Genomic DNA, 15,972 nt, shown 5'->3' with positions numbered 1-15,972 from the left:
CTGAATGCGGGCTGAGTACGTCAGGGGGGGGCGATCGCTGCTCGTCATGAAAGATTTTTTCCTTCCAGCTGAAAGTTTCGAAAAGGGGACAGAAGAGGCTCGGAGGTATTCATTACAACCTAGGTAGACTAGAGGCGGAGGCGCGAAAGAGTATAGCTGGAAAAGAGACGCGACGAGAGAGAGAGTAAGAAGAGCGAGGAGAGGGAGAAGGGAGAGCATAAATAGGTAAGCGATGGGGATAGGACTAGAATGCATGCGACGGAGTGAGTATAGGGGTGTTCAAGGTAAAGGAAAGGAATAAAGAGAGAAAGAGAAACGAAATCCAGCGGCGACGAGATCTTCAAACAGGACGAACAAGAAACTACCACTGAACGCCCGAGAGCTCTGGCCCTTGAGGTGAGAGTTCGAGGTCTCGCATCGTTCGAATGTACCATCTGTTGTGGAGTGAAAGAAGAGGATGATCAGTTCGTGGGTCGAGGAAAAAGAAGGAGCAAACGACTCACCCGTCCGTCCCTCCGACCGCGACTCGTCCCGCCATCCCTCTCGGAGCTCCGTTCGTCCCAGCCATGATAGAATCCTGACTCGACATAGCTCCCGTCGGACCCTTCCCTCCCAAACTACCGTTCGACTCTGCCGCCCGCAACGAAGCTGACCGGCGAGGAACAGTCGGTTGGTAGGCTGTCGACGCGGTGTTGGAGGTTGGGACGGGAGCGTTGGCGAGAGGAAGAGCTGTATCGCTATTGGAAGGAAGGGAAGATCGACGTTCTAATGGTTGTGGACGTTGTTCGGAGGAGGTACGTTGGGATTGAGATTGAGAGGGTTGGATGGGGAGGGAGAAGTTCCGAGAGGATTGGGAAGCTGGGAGTTTGTCCTTGAAAGAGTTGGATTTCGAGTGGGAGGTGATGGCGGTGAACTCATGGGATGGGGGATTGTTGAGAGCTTGGGTAGAGCTGTAGGGGTGGCTAGAAGTGGAGGGCTGGACGTGGGCGGGAGGTTCGACGCCGTAGTCTGAGCAGAGTTGAACGGTGACCTGAGGAGGAGAGGAAGGGACGCGACGATCGAAGTCAGCTTCGAGAGGCTCGCAGGGGTGAGATCTAGAAAAAGTCGAATCAGACTCACCTCTCTCGAGAAAGCCTCTGCTCCTTGACCTCTGATCATCATGGTCTGCGCCGACGAGAAGAGCGAGAACGGGGTGAAGGTGAAGGGCGCTGGAGGTTCGTCGACGATCGTCGCCTGCTTCCCTCGAACCGATGAGATATCCTGCACCTCGGCCTCCTCCTTTCCAAGCGCTTTCGATGGTCCGTAGATCGTCTTCGGCAGCACAACCTCCAGCACGATCAACTGAGCTGGCTCGAATCCCTCCGACGAAGGAACGTTGAGGATCTCTGGCGAAAGTCGTGCGATCTCGTTGATGTTGGGCCAAGGACCGACCATGGCGACGGAGAGGGCTTCGATGGCGATGGAGAGAGCGATTTGGAAGTCGAGGAGAGGGGAGGCTTCCTCGTCCCAGTCGTCGTAGCCTGACTCGTCGTCCGACCATTGCTTCGATTGGCGAGAGGATCGAGATCGAACCGAAGTTGATCGGCGATGAGGACGTTCGATGGGTCGAGAGATTTCGTCGTCGCAGCGGACGAGTACTTCCGCCATGGTGAGACCGGAGAGGGAGCGAAGGAAGTTTCGAGCTTCGGGGATGAGAGGACAGACGACGTCGGGGAGACGGTAGGCGGGGATCTGAGGGAAGAGAAGGAAGAGAGAAAGGGAGATATCAGCTATCAGCTCCATGATTGGAAGCAACAGAATTCAGGTAAGACATAGAAGAGAACTCGAACAAACCTGATGCTTGGCGAACGCGTACGAGAGAATCTCGATTGCAGAAGCCTCGTTCCCAGTGGGTCGAACTCCGAACAGACCGACGTAGGCTCCTCCAGGTTGGACGACCTGATCCGTCACAGAACAACGAAGTGGATCAGTACTCATTCAAGTTGGGAGAAGACACGAAGAAGCGCAAGAACGGAGAGCGAAATCCAAAACTCACGGGTCTCGTACCCCTTTTCGCAAAAGTCTTACACCCACCCAAAAACAGATCCATCTCCTGCCTCGGCACTCCCACCCTATCCGAGAACACTCCCGAGAAATGCCTCGTCTCCGCAAACCTGTACCCTCTCGCCAAATACTGCTCCACACTTCTCTCGTCCGACAGCTCCCTCACCACCACCAGCATGATCCCCTCCTCCTTCACCACCTCTCCTTCCTCTCCACCTTTCTCCACCGACTGTTCCTTCGACCCAGGCGCAATTCCAATCGTTCCCGTAAGCAAGGTCTGATCGAACATGACTCCGACGTCCTCGAGAGCGATGTCAAGTTCCTGCGCCAACTCGTACGTCGCTTCGATGAACCTGGCTTTGAAAGCTCGGAGGTTGTCTGCTTGTTTGGCTTTGGCCTTGGCTGCTGCTGAACGAGTTCCGTTTCGACCGTAGAAGGATTTGGTTGTGGGTGCTGAAGGATTGGAGGAGGAAGGGGAGAGTTTGGAGGATTTGGGATTGGCGCGTCGGTCGAGGATGGATTGAGCGATGAGAGGGAGGAAGGCGGTGATGATGGACCAGTCAAAGGAGAGGCAGAAGAGCCATTGGAACGTTGGTCGACGAGGGTCGAGTTCGTTGAGCATGTCCTGCGAGAAGAAGGAACGAATGGAAAGGAAGGTCAGATTAACGAGGTCGAGTCGAGTCGAGGACGGATGGAAAGGAGAGAGCGGAAAAAGCGCTCACCTTGACGACGACTTCAGTCTCGATAACCTGGAAGGGTAAGGATCCGTTGAGCTTGACGAGAACCCGTCCGAATTTGTCGAACGCTGCTGAAGCGACGACGATCTGACGCGAGTCCTTCCGGGTTTTGCGCTTGACGAGAAGATCCGAGACGGCGAGAGCGATGGAAAGGACGATGATGACCAGACACATGACAGCGATAGCTGTAGCGGAAGACCAAAGTCAGCTCTGACCCTCGAGAGAGGAGTGGAGAAACGAGATCGAAGGCAAGACTCACCAATCGTCAACCTCGTACTCTGCGTCTTCCTCCTGTGAAGCATCTCGACGTTCAAATCCCTCTCCATCCTGAACGTCCAAGTCGTTCCAGCCAAAGCGATGTGATGCATCCCAAGAACGGCTGCTGCCAGAACCAACGATGAGAGTCCTCGTTTAATAAAGGAGTCCTCCCAGTGCGACCGATATCGAAAGAAGACGAAGAGAGCTGCTGTTGCTGCGAGGCAAGCCTCGAGGATGGCGAGGACGACGGTGTAGGAGGAGTAGATGGGCATGAACAGTGGGAGGGAGAAGGATGCCGAGTACTGGGGAAAAACAGAGAGAAGCTACGAGTTTTAGCTCTGAAACCTTGCGTCTCGCTCGCAACGGCTCCGAGCGGTTGGTCGCAATTCGTCGAGACGAAAGGGTGAGAGGGAAGAGATTCTACTGTACTCACGTGCATTAAAGCAATCGTTCCTCCCACAGCCACTCCAGTAAGGACGACTCTCCATATGCTGAACTCGGCTTGACTTCCGAGGAAGATGAAGGCGAGGGCGAAAGCGACGAGGGGAGCGAAGAGGGAGAGGGCTGTGAAACCTGGCGAGAAGCGAAGGTACCAGTCGACGGTTGGAGATGGGACCAATCGAAGACCGAGCATCGATACCTACATGTACCACCAAGCACCGAGAGAGAAGAGTGAGCTCAAGCGGTTGGGAAGTAAGCGAGAGAGGGAGAGAGAAAAGGGCCGAGCTGAACTCACGAAATGCATCGACCAGACTCCTACAACTCCGAACGTCACACTCGCTGCTAGGAGAAGCACCAGGTTCCGTGTTCCTCGTATGGACGTCCTCTTTCCGAGGAGAAGAAGCGTAGCGTAGGAACCAAGGATGGAGACGAGAACTGAGGCGGCGACGATTCCTGGTTCAAAGGTCTCTGGGATTGGGCGAGAGGCGTAGTAGGCGGCGAGTGCGGGCTCGTCTGTAGCAGATCGGGAAGATAGAAATGGTTCAGCTGGGAGAGTAGATAGTGGACCAGAGCTGGGAGAAAGAACTGACCTTGCCATATCGATTCGGGAGGAGCCATGGTTGATTAAAGAGGAGGAGGGAAGGGAGGAGAGATCGGCGAGTTGAGCTCGATTTGGGGAGGGGAGAGGGAAAGCCTCGAAGGCTGGGTCCAAGGAGGATGGGATTTGAGCTGAATCGATGCAACAGAAGAGAGGTAAGCCAACGCTCTCGGAACCGAAAGCTCGATATACTGAGGGGAGGGGAGGGAGGGGGAGCAGAGGCAACGTCGGATGGTTTGTCGTGGTTCTTGAAGCCAGCCCTCTTCTTGGTCAAAGATTGCCCGTCACCCTGCCGCCTTCAATATAGAAACCCAGATGGTCTCCATACCTATGAAGGAGGGGATCCTGCACTCATCGGCCCTGTTGTGTAGCTAAGAGCAGAAGGAGGGGGAGGGAGGAAGAAATACTGACCTTGAAGACTCCCGTTCGTTCCAAGCTGAGCTTTCGTTCGTTGAGCTTGACCTTGCTCTCCTTGGTTTCTGCTGCGACAAGAAACCTCCTGGGCTTGAAACTATGACGTTCCGGTGGTGGAAGAGAAGGTGAAGAAGGGCTGGAGGAGAGAAGACGAAAGGTAGGACCCTGAAAGGTTGGTCGAAGTTGGAGGCGAAGAAGGGGAGGAAGAAGTCTGTCTCAAGCTTCGTCTCAAGAGCCCGGCCAAACGAAGAGGCATCATCTCTCGTTTTCCCTTGGTTCTTCCAGAAAGTTTTTTGAGCTGACCTGGTAGCTGGGTCTACTATATTTTTGACAGTACGATGGTTTCCAAAAATGGTAAAACTTTCATCAGAAAGAAGAAGGAAGAGGGCATGGAGGAAAGGAGGCTTGATCCGAGTTCATTTTGGTCCGATCCCTCTTTCACGCCTGTTCCTCCGTCCCGAGGTAGACTAACCTTTCATCCTTTCTCTCTAGAAGGGAACATAGTCATCAGAGGTATTCTATGAGACGTCGTTAAAAGCGTTGAACTATCTCAAAACCTCATTACAAGAACGAACAAAGCGATCTCCATCAGCCCGACAGCGAGTGAGAAGAACACAACCATCCCTCCTGCAGTGATGAAGGGCGCCCCAAAGGTTCGTCGAGTAGGATCCGTTGGATTGTTCCCACTCTCGACCTTGCTCGTGGGAGGAGAGGCGAGAGGTCCCCCGGTCGTCGTCGTTGTGGTCGTTGGAGTCGCGTCGCGTGGCGAAGAGGAGGAGGGAGAGAAGGGAGGAGAGTCGGTGGTTGGAGGTTCCGATGTGACGTTGGAGAGATAGATAGGGACTGGGAGAGTAGACAAGTGACCTTCGAGGTTGGTGAGGGCATCGTTTGGGGGAGGGAGGGTTGGTTCGGTTGAAGAGGGAGGCTGAGGAGGTGCTGAGGTTGACGGATGCCCGCTCTCTCCGTCCCAGCGATGAGGAAAATCGTCCGAGAACGAATGGTTGCTCTCCTTGCGCCGATGAAGGGAGATGAAGATGAGGAGGAGGGAGAGGACGGTGTAGAGGATACCGACTGAGGAGGACAAGGTCAGCTTCGACGTCTCCTTCTTTACCCTACTTGACCGAGGCTCAACTCACTTGAGAAGAATCTCCTGTCGAACACCTTGAGAACGATAGCCCCGTATCCGAGATTCACCAACGCTGTCCGCTGCCACGCACCCTCGAACGTCCTTTGTCTGGCGCGAAGCTCGATCTGAAGAGGGAGAGTAAGAAGGAGAGGAAGGGGAGGAGAGAGAAGTCAGCTCGACTGTTTCGTCGTCAGCTCGCGCTACAGATCCACGAAATTATATACAGCAGCCTTCGAGAGACACTCACCATCTCAGCATTGTCGAGGGGAGTAAACGAGTTCCTCCTGTGACCTCTGTATCGAGTAGGAGTTCGTTGAGATTGGAGTCGGAAATCCGGGACGGGGAGGAGGGAAGGCATGGCCTTGAAGCGAGATTCCTACGAGATGCGGAGAGGAGTGGAGGTTTTTGAGGAAGCTAAGAGTGGTGCGGAAGGGGAAGGAGAGGTTGCTGATGGAAAGGGACCTTTTTAGCACGATGGTGGTGGACTGGAGGAAGGAAGAGATTGCGAGCTTCGTCGAGCTCAAGGCGAACTCCGTTTCGATTTGCTTCCTTGCTCTCACCCTTCACCACCGTTTCTGCTGACTTTTCTCTGATTGATCGTACTACGCAGCTCACTTATGATCACGTCTCTCACTCATCGAGATTCAAAAGCCTCTTCGCACTTCGCTGAGCTCAAAAGGAAGGACGACGTCGAGTCCAAGCTGGAGCTCGCTCCTGATCGACTCTCAACTTGTCTTGTCTCAACGACTGGGTCCTCCTCCTTCCAGCCAAATAGTCCAGAGGGAAGGACTTCACACTCTCTGAACTCGATCTGATCTAAAAAGTGAGTTCATCCCTGTGGCTTCCCTCTTCTCAGCCCCTCGACTTTCCCCTCCCCTCTCCTCTCCTCCAGAGCTCACTGACCTCCTCTCTTCTTTCCTCGTTCCACCTTTCAGCCCCTCTTACCTTCTGCTTCTTGTCCTCCAACCACGACCACGACCACGACCACGACCACGATCTTAATTCACCGTTTTACGAACCAGCGAACCCAGCAACCCCAGCTTCACGACCTCTCTTTCACGATCATGACCTCGACCTCCTCCTCTCGATCTCCCCTTCTCCTTCTCCTTCTTTTCTCCCTCCTCTCCCTCCTCCTCCTCACCTCAGCCTCCCCCCTTCCAGTTGCTACTCCAGCTCCAATCCCGAACTCAGCAGCTATCTCCCTCCTCTGGCGGCGATCCCAACTCTCCTCCTCCTCCCTCAACGCTCAGGCCGCTCGAGACCTCGACCTCCTCCCTCGCACGGACGAAGACCAAGCTTCCTATCCTACCTTCCCAGAGGAAATCACCAGCTGTAGAGTCTGCAGTCAGAACTACGAGAGTTTGAACAGCTGCATGGAAGCTGCTCCTTTGTTTGCTGATGTTAGCGCTGTGAGTTTCACGCGTCGCTCGTCCTGCTCTTTCTCCCTCTTGCCGACTTCTTGCTGATCCGCCTTGTTGCTTCTATTCAGATCCTGTTTAACCCACTGTTCGTCTCCTCTTCCGTGTTCCATCCCTACACTTCAGGCGACTGCAAAAAGCTAACCTCCTCCCTTTCCTCGTCGCCTAGCGCCTTCATCGACGTGATCCAATGCGCCTGCACCGAAACCTTCCAGGCCGTTTTCCCTCAATGCGTCGACTGGTCAGTCGTCCCTCCCCGTAACGTTTCCCTCTTCTCGAAACGAGTCCCAACTCCCCTCCCTCGTTTCGCAGCTTCGAGAAAACCAACCAAACCTACTACCTGACCTCCCAATCGGACACCACCGATGCTGGCTCGTTCGTTACTGGCCTCAGGGAGGTGTGTGGGCTGGCGAGCGCGCTGTTGGGGGGAGTGGCGGTTGCGAATTCGGAGGGTGAGTGCAGAACGAGGAGTTGAGAAGCGACGCGAGCTGACTTCCTTTGCGTGGCTTGTGCAGTTTACTCGGCTGCTGCTACAGCTGCGGCTTTGGACACTGCTACGGCTACGGCTACGACTACGAGTGATGAGGCTGTTGTGACGGAGGTTCCTGCTGCTGTTTCGACGACGGAGGAGGGAGAGGGAGGAGAGGCGAGCGCTTTGGCAACGGCTATTGCGAGTTCGAGCTCAACTTCTGGAGGAGCGCAAGCAAGAGCTTCTGGATATTTCATAGGGTACCTCGCTTTGGGCTTGGTGGGGCTGGTGGCTTTGATTTGAGCGTAGAAACGGTCGGGGAGATGGAGAGGACGACGCGAAGGAGGAACGAGACGAGGAACGAACGAACGAACTTATTTGCTTATTTACTTCGCTAGCTTACTACTTGTACAGCCTAACTATCACGATGTCTGTCTGCTCTGCTCAAATGTCGCGTCGTCGAGAGGGTAAGGGGAGCGAAAGCGTTGAAGGAGGGGAGGGCGAGCGAGGTCCGGTCGAACCACGTTCCTTCCCTTCGCTCTCTCCTCCCAACAGTCACCTTCGCATCCCACCCAGTTTTGTTCTTCTTCAATTCAGCCCTATCAGCTCATCGGCTCATCCTCCTCATCCGAAAACTTCAAGCTGCAGCAACAGAGCAAGCGATCCGATGTCCTCCACCCTTTCCTCCCAACTCTCCTCCCTCCGTTCTCGTCTCCCTCCCCTGCCCTTCCAACTGCCTTATCAATTCACCCTCAAGTTATCCAACATCGTCGTGTACCTCACGTTGTGCTTGTTTCACGTTTGGAATTCGGTGAGTTCATAGAGAAGGGAAGAAGAAGGAGAAGGAAAGATGAAGCTGACCTCGATCCGGTCGTTGACGTCCCCCTCCCTTCTTCAGTTCATCTATCGACCTGAATACCCTGCGAAGGAGACCTATCTCACTCCGGGGAAGTACGTCTTTTGGATTTGGTGAGTCTTTTTGTCTCTCTCGTTTTCGTCCTTGAGAGGTTTAGAGGTCAAGATGTTGGCTCTTTCGACTCCTTCCCAAGCTGACCTTCCTCTTTCTTTCAATCTCGATCGCTTTGTAGGCCCGTTATCCATCTCCTCCTGATAGGCTACTGCGTCGTTCAGTTCCTCCCTTCAGCAAGACCATTCATCATCGATACTATCAGGTATAGATTCGTCCTTTTGGGGTTCATCAACGCAGTGAGTTCGAGGTGAAGCTCACACCTCTCCCTTCCCCTCTCGTCTCTCCTCCTTCCCTTTCCTCGCTGAACTCAAGCTGACTGAAATCAATCTCCTTCTGCAGGCCTACCTCTACTTCCAAATCCGAAAATGGTACATCCTAGCCTTCCTCCTCTCCATCGCTCTCAGCTCGACCGTCTCCTCCATCTACTACCTCATCCGAACAAGAGCCAAACCCTCCAACCCCCCGCCGACGAGGCACGAAGAGCTATTTATTGAGATCTGGATCAAGCTACCTTTCTCGCTATATGTTAGTATCGTTTCTTTCCGCAGTCTTGGGGCTGATAGAGGGAGGGAAGAACGAGGCTGATGCGTTTCGTTCTGCGTTTTCCCTTTTTCGCTTGATCAGCACGCCTGGAGTCTCGTCCTGGGCTTGTTGACCATGTTTCAGGCGTTCGGGAAGGACATTCATAAGGAGCATGCTGGGGCTTGGACGAAAGTTTTCGTGTTGCTTTCTTTGTGAGTTCGAACTTGCCCTTCGTTCTCTCTCGCCTTGAACTGACGCGTCTTTCTCTGTCTCTCTCTTCCTCCTCTCAGAACGTTCCTCGTAAGTTTCCACCCCACTCATCGCTTCTATCTCATTCTAACCTAACACCCCTTCGTGCTCGTCCACAGCTACTCACCTCCTTCGGCTACGCCTACGCTTCCGAAGCAGGAGATCTGGCAGGGACGGTGATCATCGTTCGTTCCCTCTCTCTCTCTCTCTTCAGTCCCCTCGAGCTAATCCAAATCAATTGTATCCACAGACCTACGTCCTCTGGGCAATCTTCGAACATCAGCAATCCATCCATTTCATCCACTGGAGCGCTTTGGTCTTCGCTGTTCGTCTTCGCGTCTCCCATCCCTCTCTCCTCCCCTTTCCTTTCTTCCCTAAACTGAGCCCCCATCTTCCCTTCTCCCATTCTCCCCTCCAAAAAAATCTCAGATCTTCTCCTCCTTCTCTGTAATCAAAACAGCCATCAGCACCGTTCGTGTCGTCCAACCAAACCCTCTCCCGACGCGTCTCGTTCGCTGACCTTGTCCCCGCTTTTGCTTTCACCAGTACAAATACCTCGACAAACGCCGTCAGCTGGAGGCGTATTCGAGGGGGAGGGAGGCGGTGGGGGCGCACGATGCGTATACGGACAGTCAGGCGGAGCCGCTGGTGGGAGAGGGTGCGGGAAGGGTGGGGGTTTGAGCGAGAAGAGGAGGGAAGAGGGGAGATCGGGGTAATGATCTGATGATTTACGAGTTTGTGTTTACTTCGTTCCTTCTGTGAGAGGTGCGGGGAGGCTGGGGAGGGGGAGGGAGAGGAGGAGGGAGAGAGGAAGCGAAGAGCGGGAGAGACGCGTTTCGTCGGTCCCGTACAGCTCGAGAGCGGGGAGGAGTTCAAGAGATCGAGAAGGATGAAAGGAAGGAACTTGGGTGGCGTAGAGAAGCTCAAAAGGTCAAGGGGAAGAGGACGAGGAGGACAGACGCGTCGAAGTGGTGCTGTTCGTTCCATACTCCGCATCGCTATCAAAGTTCATCGCAGGTGTCAAAGATCATCGCAGCTGATAAGCATGATATCTCTATCAACACATCTGTCGACGATGGTTGCGATGTCCCTGGCTGCACTCGATTGAGGCCAAAAAGTAGCGGTGCTCGAATCTTTACCCTCCGCTTTCCCTCCTTGTTCAACATTCACCTCAACCACCACAGTCTCGCTCAAGATCAACCGTATCTTCGCCTCAAACTGTACGTCTCTCTTTCCTGAGAAGTGCTGGAGAAGGAGGCGAGAAGAGATGGTGAAAGGATTTCTGTCGTTGACGCGCGTCGCTTAAACTTTTCCTCCTTGCCTTCGCCAGCCTCCTCCTAATTTCGTCGTTCCTCTCTCTCGATGTTATCCCTCAGTATCCAACTACTCGCTCTCTTTATCGCTATCTTCGTTTCTAGAAATAGAAGCTACGTCCTTGCTGAATATCACGAGTTGGGGGTGAGTCTTCCCTCTTCCCCCCTCCCTCTTATACATCCCAGTTCTGATATCTCCTCAGCTCAGAGGCTAGTTCTGATATTTCCTTGTTTTTCGTGTCACCCCTCTGCATCTAGTGGAACGAGGCAGTGAGTTTCATTCGAAGAATTCGAACGACGTCGACGCTCACATTCGTTCCCTTTCACGATGTTTTCAGTGCCAAGAGGAGTGTGGTGCCTGGTACAGCGCCAACGTCTCTAGAGCCTGTCGCGAGGGCACAGGTATCACCTATGCCGTCTTCGATAACAGCATCGAGAGCTGGTCCTGTTCGTCCCCCCCCATAATTTTTTTCCGTTCTCTCATCCGACGAAGGATCAAGCCCCGCTGACTCTACACGATGGCTTCCTTTAGGTCTTTGCGACCAGGGTCTCTACATAACAAATCTGCGAAGCGTCAGTAAATGTTTTCCTCTGTGAACGCCAAACGGAAAGCGTGGCTTCTTCGGAGCCGAAGTGGTTTTCCTCTTCCCTTCCCTTTTTCCACTGCAGTGCCTCAAATGTGCCTACCGAGATGATCCTAGTATGATACTGGTTGATGGTTCTTCCGTGAGTGGAGATGTTTTCCTGAGTGAATACATCACGTACTGGTGAGTGGTCTTTCTCTCTCTTCAGCAAGACGCGTCGCGTCGCCAGACTCGACGGAACTGAGAACCAAAGCTGAATCGTTTTCCTCACATTTTTGTGCTCTGTTCAGCTCTGACATGGAAAATACCATCATCCCCGCTATCTCGAGCAGCTCGATCGCTTCGATTGCTTCCGTCTCGAAGGCCCTTGCTGTCACTTCTCTCTCGCGCCGACTTCCCTTCCGGCTGCACCAGTTACAACCACCACAGAAGACTCAGCATCGGTATCACAAGCACCTACTAGCCCCAAGAACAGCTCTACGGAGATTCGGTCAGTCTCCGAGGGAACCACGAAGCGATCAGGAAATCAAAACTCGAAACGCTAGACTAACTCGTTTCCCTTTGTCCTTTCGCATCTCCAGAGGTATCGTCGGAGGAATCGCTGGCGGGATTGGACTCCTGGCTGTTGCTGGTTTTGGGATCCTACTTCACAGACGCTTCCGACGAAGGAGAAGGCTTGGAGATGGCGTTGCGCACGAAGGGAGTGCAGAATTTGAGTGAGTCTCAGCCGTCGCTTTCCATCTTCTCAGTTCGACGAGAGCGCTGATATTAATCTTTCCGTATGTGGCCTCTCTATCAGTTCTCACGGTATGGCTATCCTCGAGGAGGAGGATGCTTCTCAAGCAAGAGTTGAACCGTTCGTTGTGAGTTTCGCGTTTTCCTCGTCCACGACGCGACGACTCATCGAGTCTCGTCCCCATTTTTTCAATGCTAATAGTCTGCTGAACTGGCTCCATTCGAAACTGATTCGATAGTATCACACCCTCGAATGGGCGTCAAGCGGCACTTCTGGATCCGACGCGTCCCTTCTCCGGGACGGACGTTCTCTCAACTCTTCAACCTACCACCTCCTCTACCAAACCTACCCCCACCCCAAGGCTTGTTGACGTAGCGGTTGCCCCTCCCTCATCATCTCGTCGGAACGAATCCATCATCTACCATCGGGACGGAGGTCGTGTCGCCAACGTCGAGGAAGTTCCTCCTGTTTACGCCGATTTGGACCCGTAACTGTCCTTCAGCCCTCCCGTTTTCTTCTTCTCAACTCTTAAGTTACTTCGTCTGTATTTGTAGTCCGTCCCGTGTAAACTCGCTTTCATCCTTTCGTTTTGCTGTCCTTCTTCCCCCACGGCCGCGCTCGCTGTTTCTTTCTTGGGTTGATTTGTCCATTTTCGTTACTTGTAGTAGCTCATGAACTGGTAAGAAAGCGATCGACTCTCACAAAGGCTTGAGCTGAGATCGAAAGTAGACGCAAAGGACGGGAAAGGTAAGCAACACGAATCAGACGCGTCGTCCCTCCTTTACCCGTCTTCCTTGTCCCTCTTCTCTCTCTCTCTCTCTCTTTCTCTCTCTTTCTCTCTCTTTCTCTCTCTCTCAAACTCAGTTTCAAAAGAAGGAGCGTAAGAAAATGAAGAATCAAAACGAAAGGACCGAGAACCAAAGAACCCACCCACCAGCCGAAACCGATGAGCGAGCGAAACGAAAGAAAGAGAAAACGAAGGGAGGGAGGGGAAGAATTGGGGGGCAAAGCAGCTAAAATTTACGTAATCGACTCTTAAAAACGAGTCGTTGCGAGTTTCCGAGGCGAGAGTGAGGTAGGGGTTGGGTACGTTTAGTACTCTCCCTCCTCCTCGTCGGCGTCGGCGGAGTCGACTCCAACCTGATTGAATCGAATCAAGAACGAGAGAGAAACAAGTCAGTTCGAGAAGCAAGAGGAAAGGCTAATCGTAAAAGGAAGATGAGACGAACCTCCTCGTAATCCTTCTCAAGGGCGGCGAGATCCTCTCGAGCCTCGGAGAACTCTCCCTCCTCCATACCCTCTCCGACGTACCAGTGGACGAACGCCCTCTTGGAGTAGAGGAGATCGAACTTCTGGTCGAGTCGGGCCCAAGCGGACGCGATGGCGGTGGTGTTGCTGTGAACGACCGAGGAAGGAAGAGAAAGGTTCATCGTCAGTTCGAGTCGAGACGCGTCTGAAGGTCGAGAAGGAAGGAAGGGATACTCACGAGAGCATGCAGAGGGACCTAGAGACCTTGGCGGTATCTCCTCCGGGGACGAGCGCTGGAAAAAAGAAGAAAACGAAGAAGGAGTCAGCTTCTGATGGAGGCAAAAGGAAAGGAGGGAGAGAAGAGGGAAGACTCACCAGGAGGCTCGTTGCAGATACCGAGCTTGAATCCGGTAGGGCACCAATCGACGAACTGGATCTGTAGATACGAGATCCGGCAGAAGGAAAGGTCAGCGACAAAGTCGAGGAGAGGAAAGGAAGGGGAGAGGGAACGAACGGTTCGCTTGGTCTTGATCGAAGCGATGGCAGCGTTGCAATCCTTGGGGACGACGTCTCCTCGGTAGAGCAAGCAGCAAGCCATGTACTTTCCCTGTCGGGGGTCGCACTTGACCTGAAGATTGAAAAGAGAAAGGGAAGAGGCCAGTCAGAACAGCAGCTCGTCGAAGGGAAAGACGAGCGAGAAGAAAGACGAACCATCTGGTTGGAGGACTCGAAGCAAGAGTAGGTCATCTCGGCGACGGAGTTCTGCTCGTGGTAGGCCTTGTCGGCGGAGAGGATAGGAGCGTAGGTAGCGAGAGGGAAATGAATCCTGGGGAAGGGGACCAAGTTGGTCTGGAACTCGTTCAAGTCGACGTTGAGGGATCCATCGAACCTGAGGGAAGCGGTGATGGAGGAGACGACCTGGGCGATGAGCCTGTTGAGGTTGGTGTAGGTAGGGGACTGGATACCGAGGTTTCGTCGGCAGATCTCGTAGATGCTGAGGGGAAAGAAGGCAAGAGGGTTCGAGGTCAGCTCGAGCTCGAAAAGGACGAACGAAACGAGAGAAGTAGAATTGGACTCACGCCTCGTTATCAACCATGAACGAACAGTCGGAGTGCTCGAGGGTGGTGTGAGTGGTGAGGACCGAGTTGTAAGGCTCGACGACGGAGTTGGAGACCTGCGAAACGAGAAGCGGAGAGGTCAGCTTCGATCTTCCTTCTCCATCTTGGTTTCAACGAGAGAGCGTCTTAGAGACTCACCTTGGGAGCGGGGTAAACCGAGAACTCGAGCTTGGACTTCTTACCGTAGTCGGTGGAGAGCCTCTCGAGGAGGAGGGCTCCGAAACCAGATCCAGTTCCTCCACCGAACGAGTGGAAGACGAAGAATCCCTGGAGTCCGGAACAGTTGTCGGCCAAGTTTCTCACTCGATCCAAGACGGTATCGATGAGCTCCTTTCCAACGGTGTAGTGTCCTCGGGCGTCTGTAGTTTCAACGAAGAAAGGAAGGTCAGCTAAGGAGTAGGGAGAGAAGGAAGGAGGGACGCACAGTTGTTGGCAGCATCCTCCTTTCCAGAGATCAAAGTCTGGGGGTGGAAGAGAGACTTGTAGGGTCCAGTTCGAACCTCGTCAATGACGTTGGGCTCGAGATCGACCTAGAGAGCGAGAAGAACGAAAGAAAAAACGGAGGTCAGAACGGTTGAGCGACGCGACGAAGGCAAAAAGCAAACGGGCGCGGAAGGAGGAAGGAAGGGAAAGATGGGGAGAGAAGAGAGAGAGAGCACTCACGTAGAGGGACCTAGGGACGTGCTTTCCGGATCCAGTCTCAGAGAAGAAGGTGGAGAAACCGTCGTCGTTGGCGGAGGGAGATCCCTCCATGATTCGACCATCAGGCTGGAGAGAGGAAGGAAAACAAGGGAGGAAGGGGAGGAGGAAGGAGGAAAAGTCAGCGACATGTTCAAGCTCAACAAGACCGAGCGTATCGTTTTTGAAGCTCGAGATGATGCTCTAGAGGAAGATGGAGCTCTCCTGCAGCTCCCACGCAGCTTATCGACTCAAAAAACGCGTTTCGAGAGGATGGAAGGGGGAGGGGATCGTTCGCCACCTCTCCTCCTTCCGTTTCTCCCTTCCATCGCTCCTCCTCGCAATCAAGAAGGGAGGAAAGAACTCACGCTCAAACCATGCTCGATGGTGTAAAGCTCCCAGCAGGCGTTTCCGATCTGGACTCCGGCTTGTCCGCTGTAGGAGAGGGCAAAAGAGAGGAAGGAGGAGAAGGGAGGTGTCAGCGCCAGATGGTGGGGCGAGAGAAGAGCGAAAAGGGAAGCTCGAGTTCACAAGAGAGCTGGAAGATTAAACTTACACGTGGATGGAGATGACTTCTCGCATTGTCTGAGTATACATACAAAGAGAGAGAGAGCATGGGGCGAGATGGGAGGGAGGAGAAGAAGGAGGAAGGCAGCGAAGGGGAACGTGTTGTTGGTCGAGAGAAGGAGAAAGAGAAGGAAGAGACGAGTCCGTCAGCTCTCGAGCTCGTTCTTTCGCGTGTATAGATGGATACGAAGGGATCTGTACTGACAAAGTGCTTTGTAGAGGGCGAAGGGGAGGGTAAGGAGAAAAGAGTAAAACCGAGAAGTGGGGGCAGTGAGGAACTCGAAGAAGGGGAGAGCAGCGCGAGGTCGTTTGGAAAGAAGGTCGCGCAGCTCCATCGTTTTATATATATGTTGTTTCTGTTCGGAAACTAGTTGTAAGTATCGTGTCTAGGACTTTGAGAACGGGGGTTTTTTTTTCTTCATAAAAAGATGAAGATGCGAGCACAGAAGCAGTGAGAGTTCAGCTCGTCAACTCTCCTTCTCC

At 53.5% G+C, this 15,972-nt stretch overlaps 5 protein-coding genes across 5 annotated transcripts; 2 read left to right on the top strand and 3 right to left on the bottom strand.

The window, feature by feature from the left end:
* Window positions 1-274: 274 nt before the first annotated feature.
* On the bottom strand, window positions 275-4,202 carry BDY24DRAFT_110596 (MHYT domain-containing protein). The gene is made up of 10 exons (XM_076635851.1): window positions 4,070-4,202; window positions 3,775-3,992; window positions 3,472-3,678; window positions 3,040-3,340; window positions 2,766-2,965; window positions 2,036-2,668; window positions 1,834-1,938; window positions 1,120-1,731; window positions 504-1,030; window positions 275-434 (listed from the first exon to the last, which is right to left on the bottom strand). Exons 1-10 carry the CDS (start codon window positions 4,095-4,097, stop codon window positions 362-364), a joined length of 2,904 nt encoding a protein of 967 aa, XP_076495326.1. The 5' UTR covers window positions 4,098-4,202; the 3' UTR covers window positions 275-361.
* A 777-nt stretch (window positions 4,203-4,979) lies between these two features.
* On the bottom strand, window positions 4,980-6,128 carry BDY24DRAFT_110589 (uncharacterized protein). The gene is made up of 3 exons (XM_076635850.1): window positions 5,865-6,128; window positions 5,628-5,742; window positions 4,980-5,562 (listed from the first exon to the last, which is right to left on the bottom strand). The coding sequence occupies exons 1-3, from the start codon at window positions 5,973-5,975 to the stop codon at window positions 5,042-5,044; spliced, it is 747 nt and encodes a 248-aa protein (XP_076495325.1). The 5' UTR covers window positions 5,976-6,128; the 3' UTR covers window positions 4,980-5,041.
* Window positions 6,129-6,681: 553 nt separating this feature from the next.
* BDY24DRAFT_416345 (uncharacterized protein) lies at window positions 6,682-7,807 on the top strand (the record flags this gene model as incomplete). The annotated part of the gene is made up of 5 exons (XM_076643572.1): window positions 6,682-7,026; window positions 7,107-7,123; window positions 7,205-7,276; window positions 7,348-7,487; window positions 7,551-7,807. 5 exons carry the CDS (start codon window positions 6,682-6,684, stop codon window positions 7,805-7,807), a joined length of 831 nt encoding a protein of 276 aa, XP_076495324.1.
* A 201-nt stretch (window positions 7,808-8,008) lies between these two features.
* Window positions 8,009-9,986, top strand: BDY24DRAFT_393441 (uncharacterized protein). The gene is made up of 9 exons (XM_076641051.1): window positions 8,009-8,315; window positions 8,403-8,473; window positions 8,593-8,710; window positions 8,814-8,999; window positions 9,099-9,208; window positions 9,287-9,296; window positions 9,365-9,430; window positions 9,496-9,570; window positions 9,675-9,986. Exons 1-9 carry the CDS (start codon window positions 8,172-8,174, stop codon window positions 9,762-9,764), a joined length of 870 nt encoding a protein of 289 aa, XP_076495323.1. The 5' UTR covers window positions 8,009-8,171; the 3' UTR covers window positions 9,765-9,986.
* Window positions 9,987-12,657: 2,671 nt separating this feature from the next.
* On the bottom strand, window positions 12,658-15,761 carry BDY24DRAFT_393436 (tubulin alpha chain). Its single transcript, XM_076641050.1, is given in 14 exon segments — window positions 12,658-12,694; window positions 12,705-13,018; window positions 13,108-13,273; window positions 13,365-13,419; window positions 13,502-13,562; window positions 13,641-13,754; window positions 13,838-14,120; window positions 14,206-14,300; window positions 14,383-14,603; window positions 14,669-14,774; window positions 14,908-15,012; window positions 15,291-15,357; window positions 15,479-15,507; window positions 15,695-15,761. The coding sequence occupies 12 exon segments, from the start codon at window positions 15,502-15,504 to the stop codon at window positions 12,971-12,973; spliced, it is 1,347 nt and encodes a 448-aa protein (XP_076495322.1). The 5' UTR covers window positions 15,505-15,507; window positions 15,695-15,761; the 3' UTR covers window positions 12,658-12,694; window positions 12,705-12,970.
* Window positions 15,762-15,972: the final 211 nt, after the last annotated feature.

This window comes from Mrakia frigida (genome assembly GCF_051309035.1).
Source record: "Mrakia frigida strain ATCC 22029 unplaced genomic scaffold BDY24scaffold_21, whole genome shotgun sequence".
In the NCBI taxonomy this organism is placed as follows: domain Eukaryota; kingdom Fungi; phylum Basidiomycota; class Tremellomycetes; order Cystofilobasidiales; family Mrakiaceae; genus Mrakia; species Mrakia frigida.
This window is presented reverse-complemented; position numbering and strand designations above follow the sequence as displayed.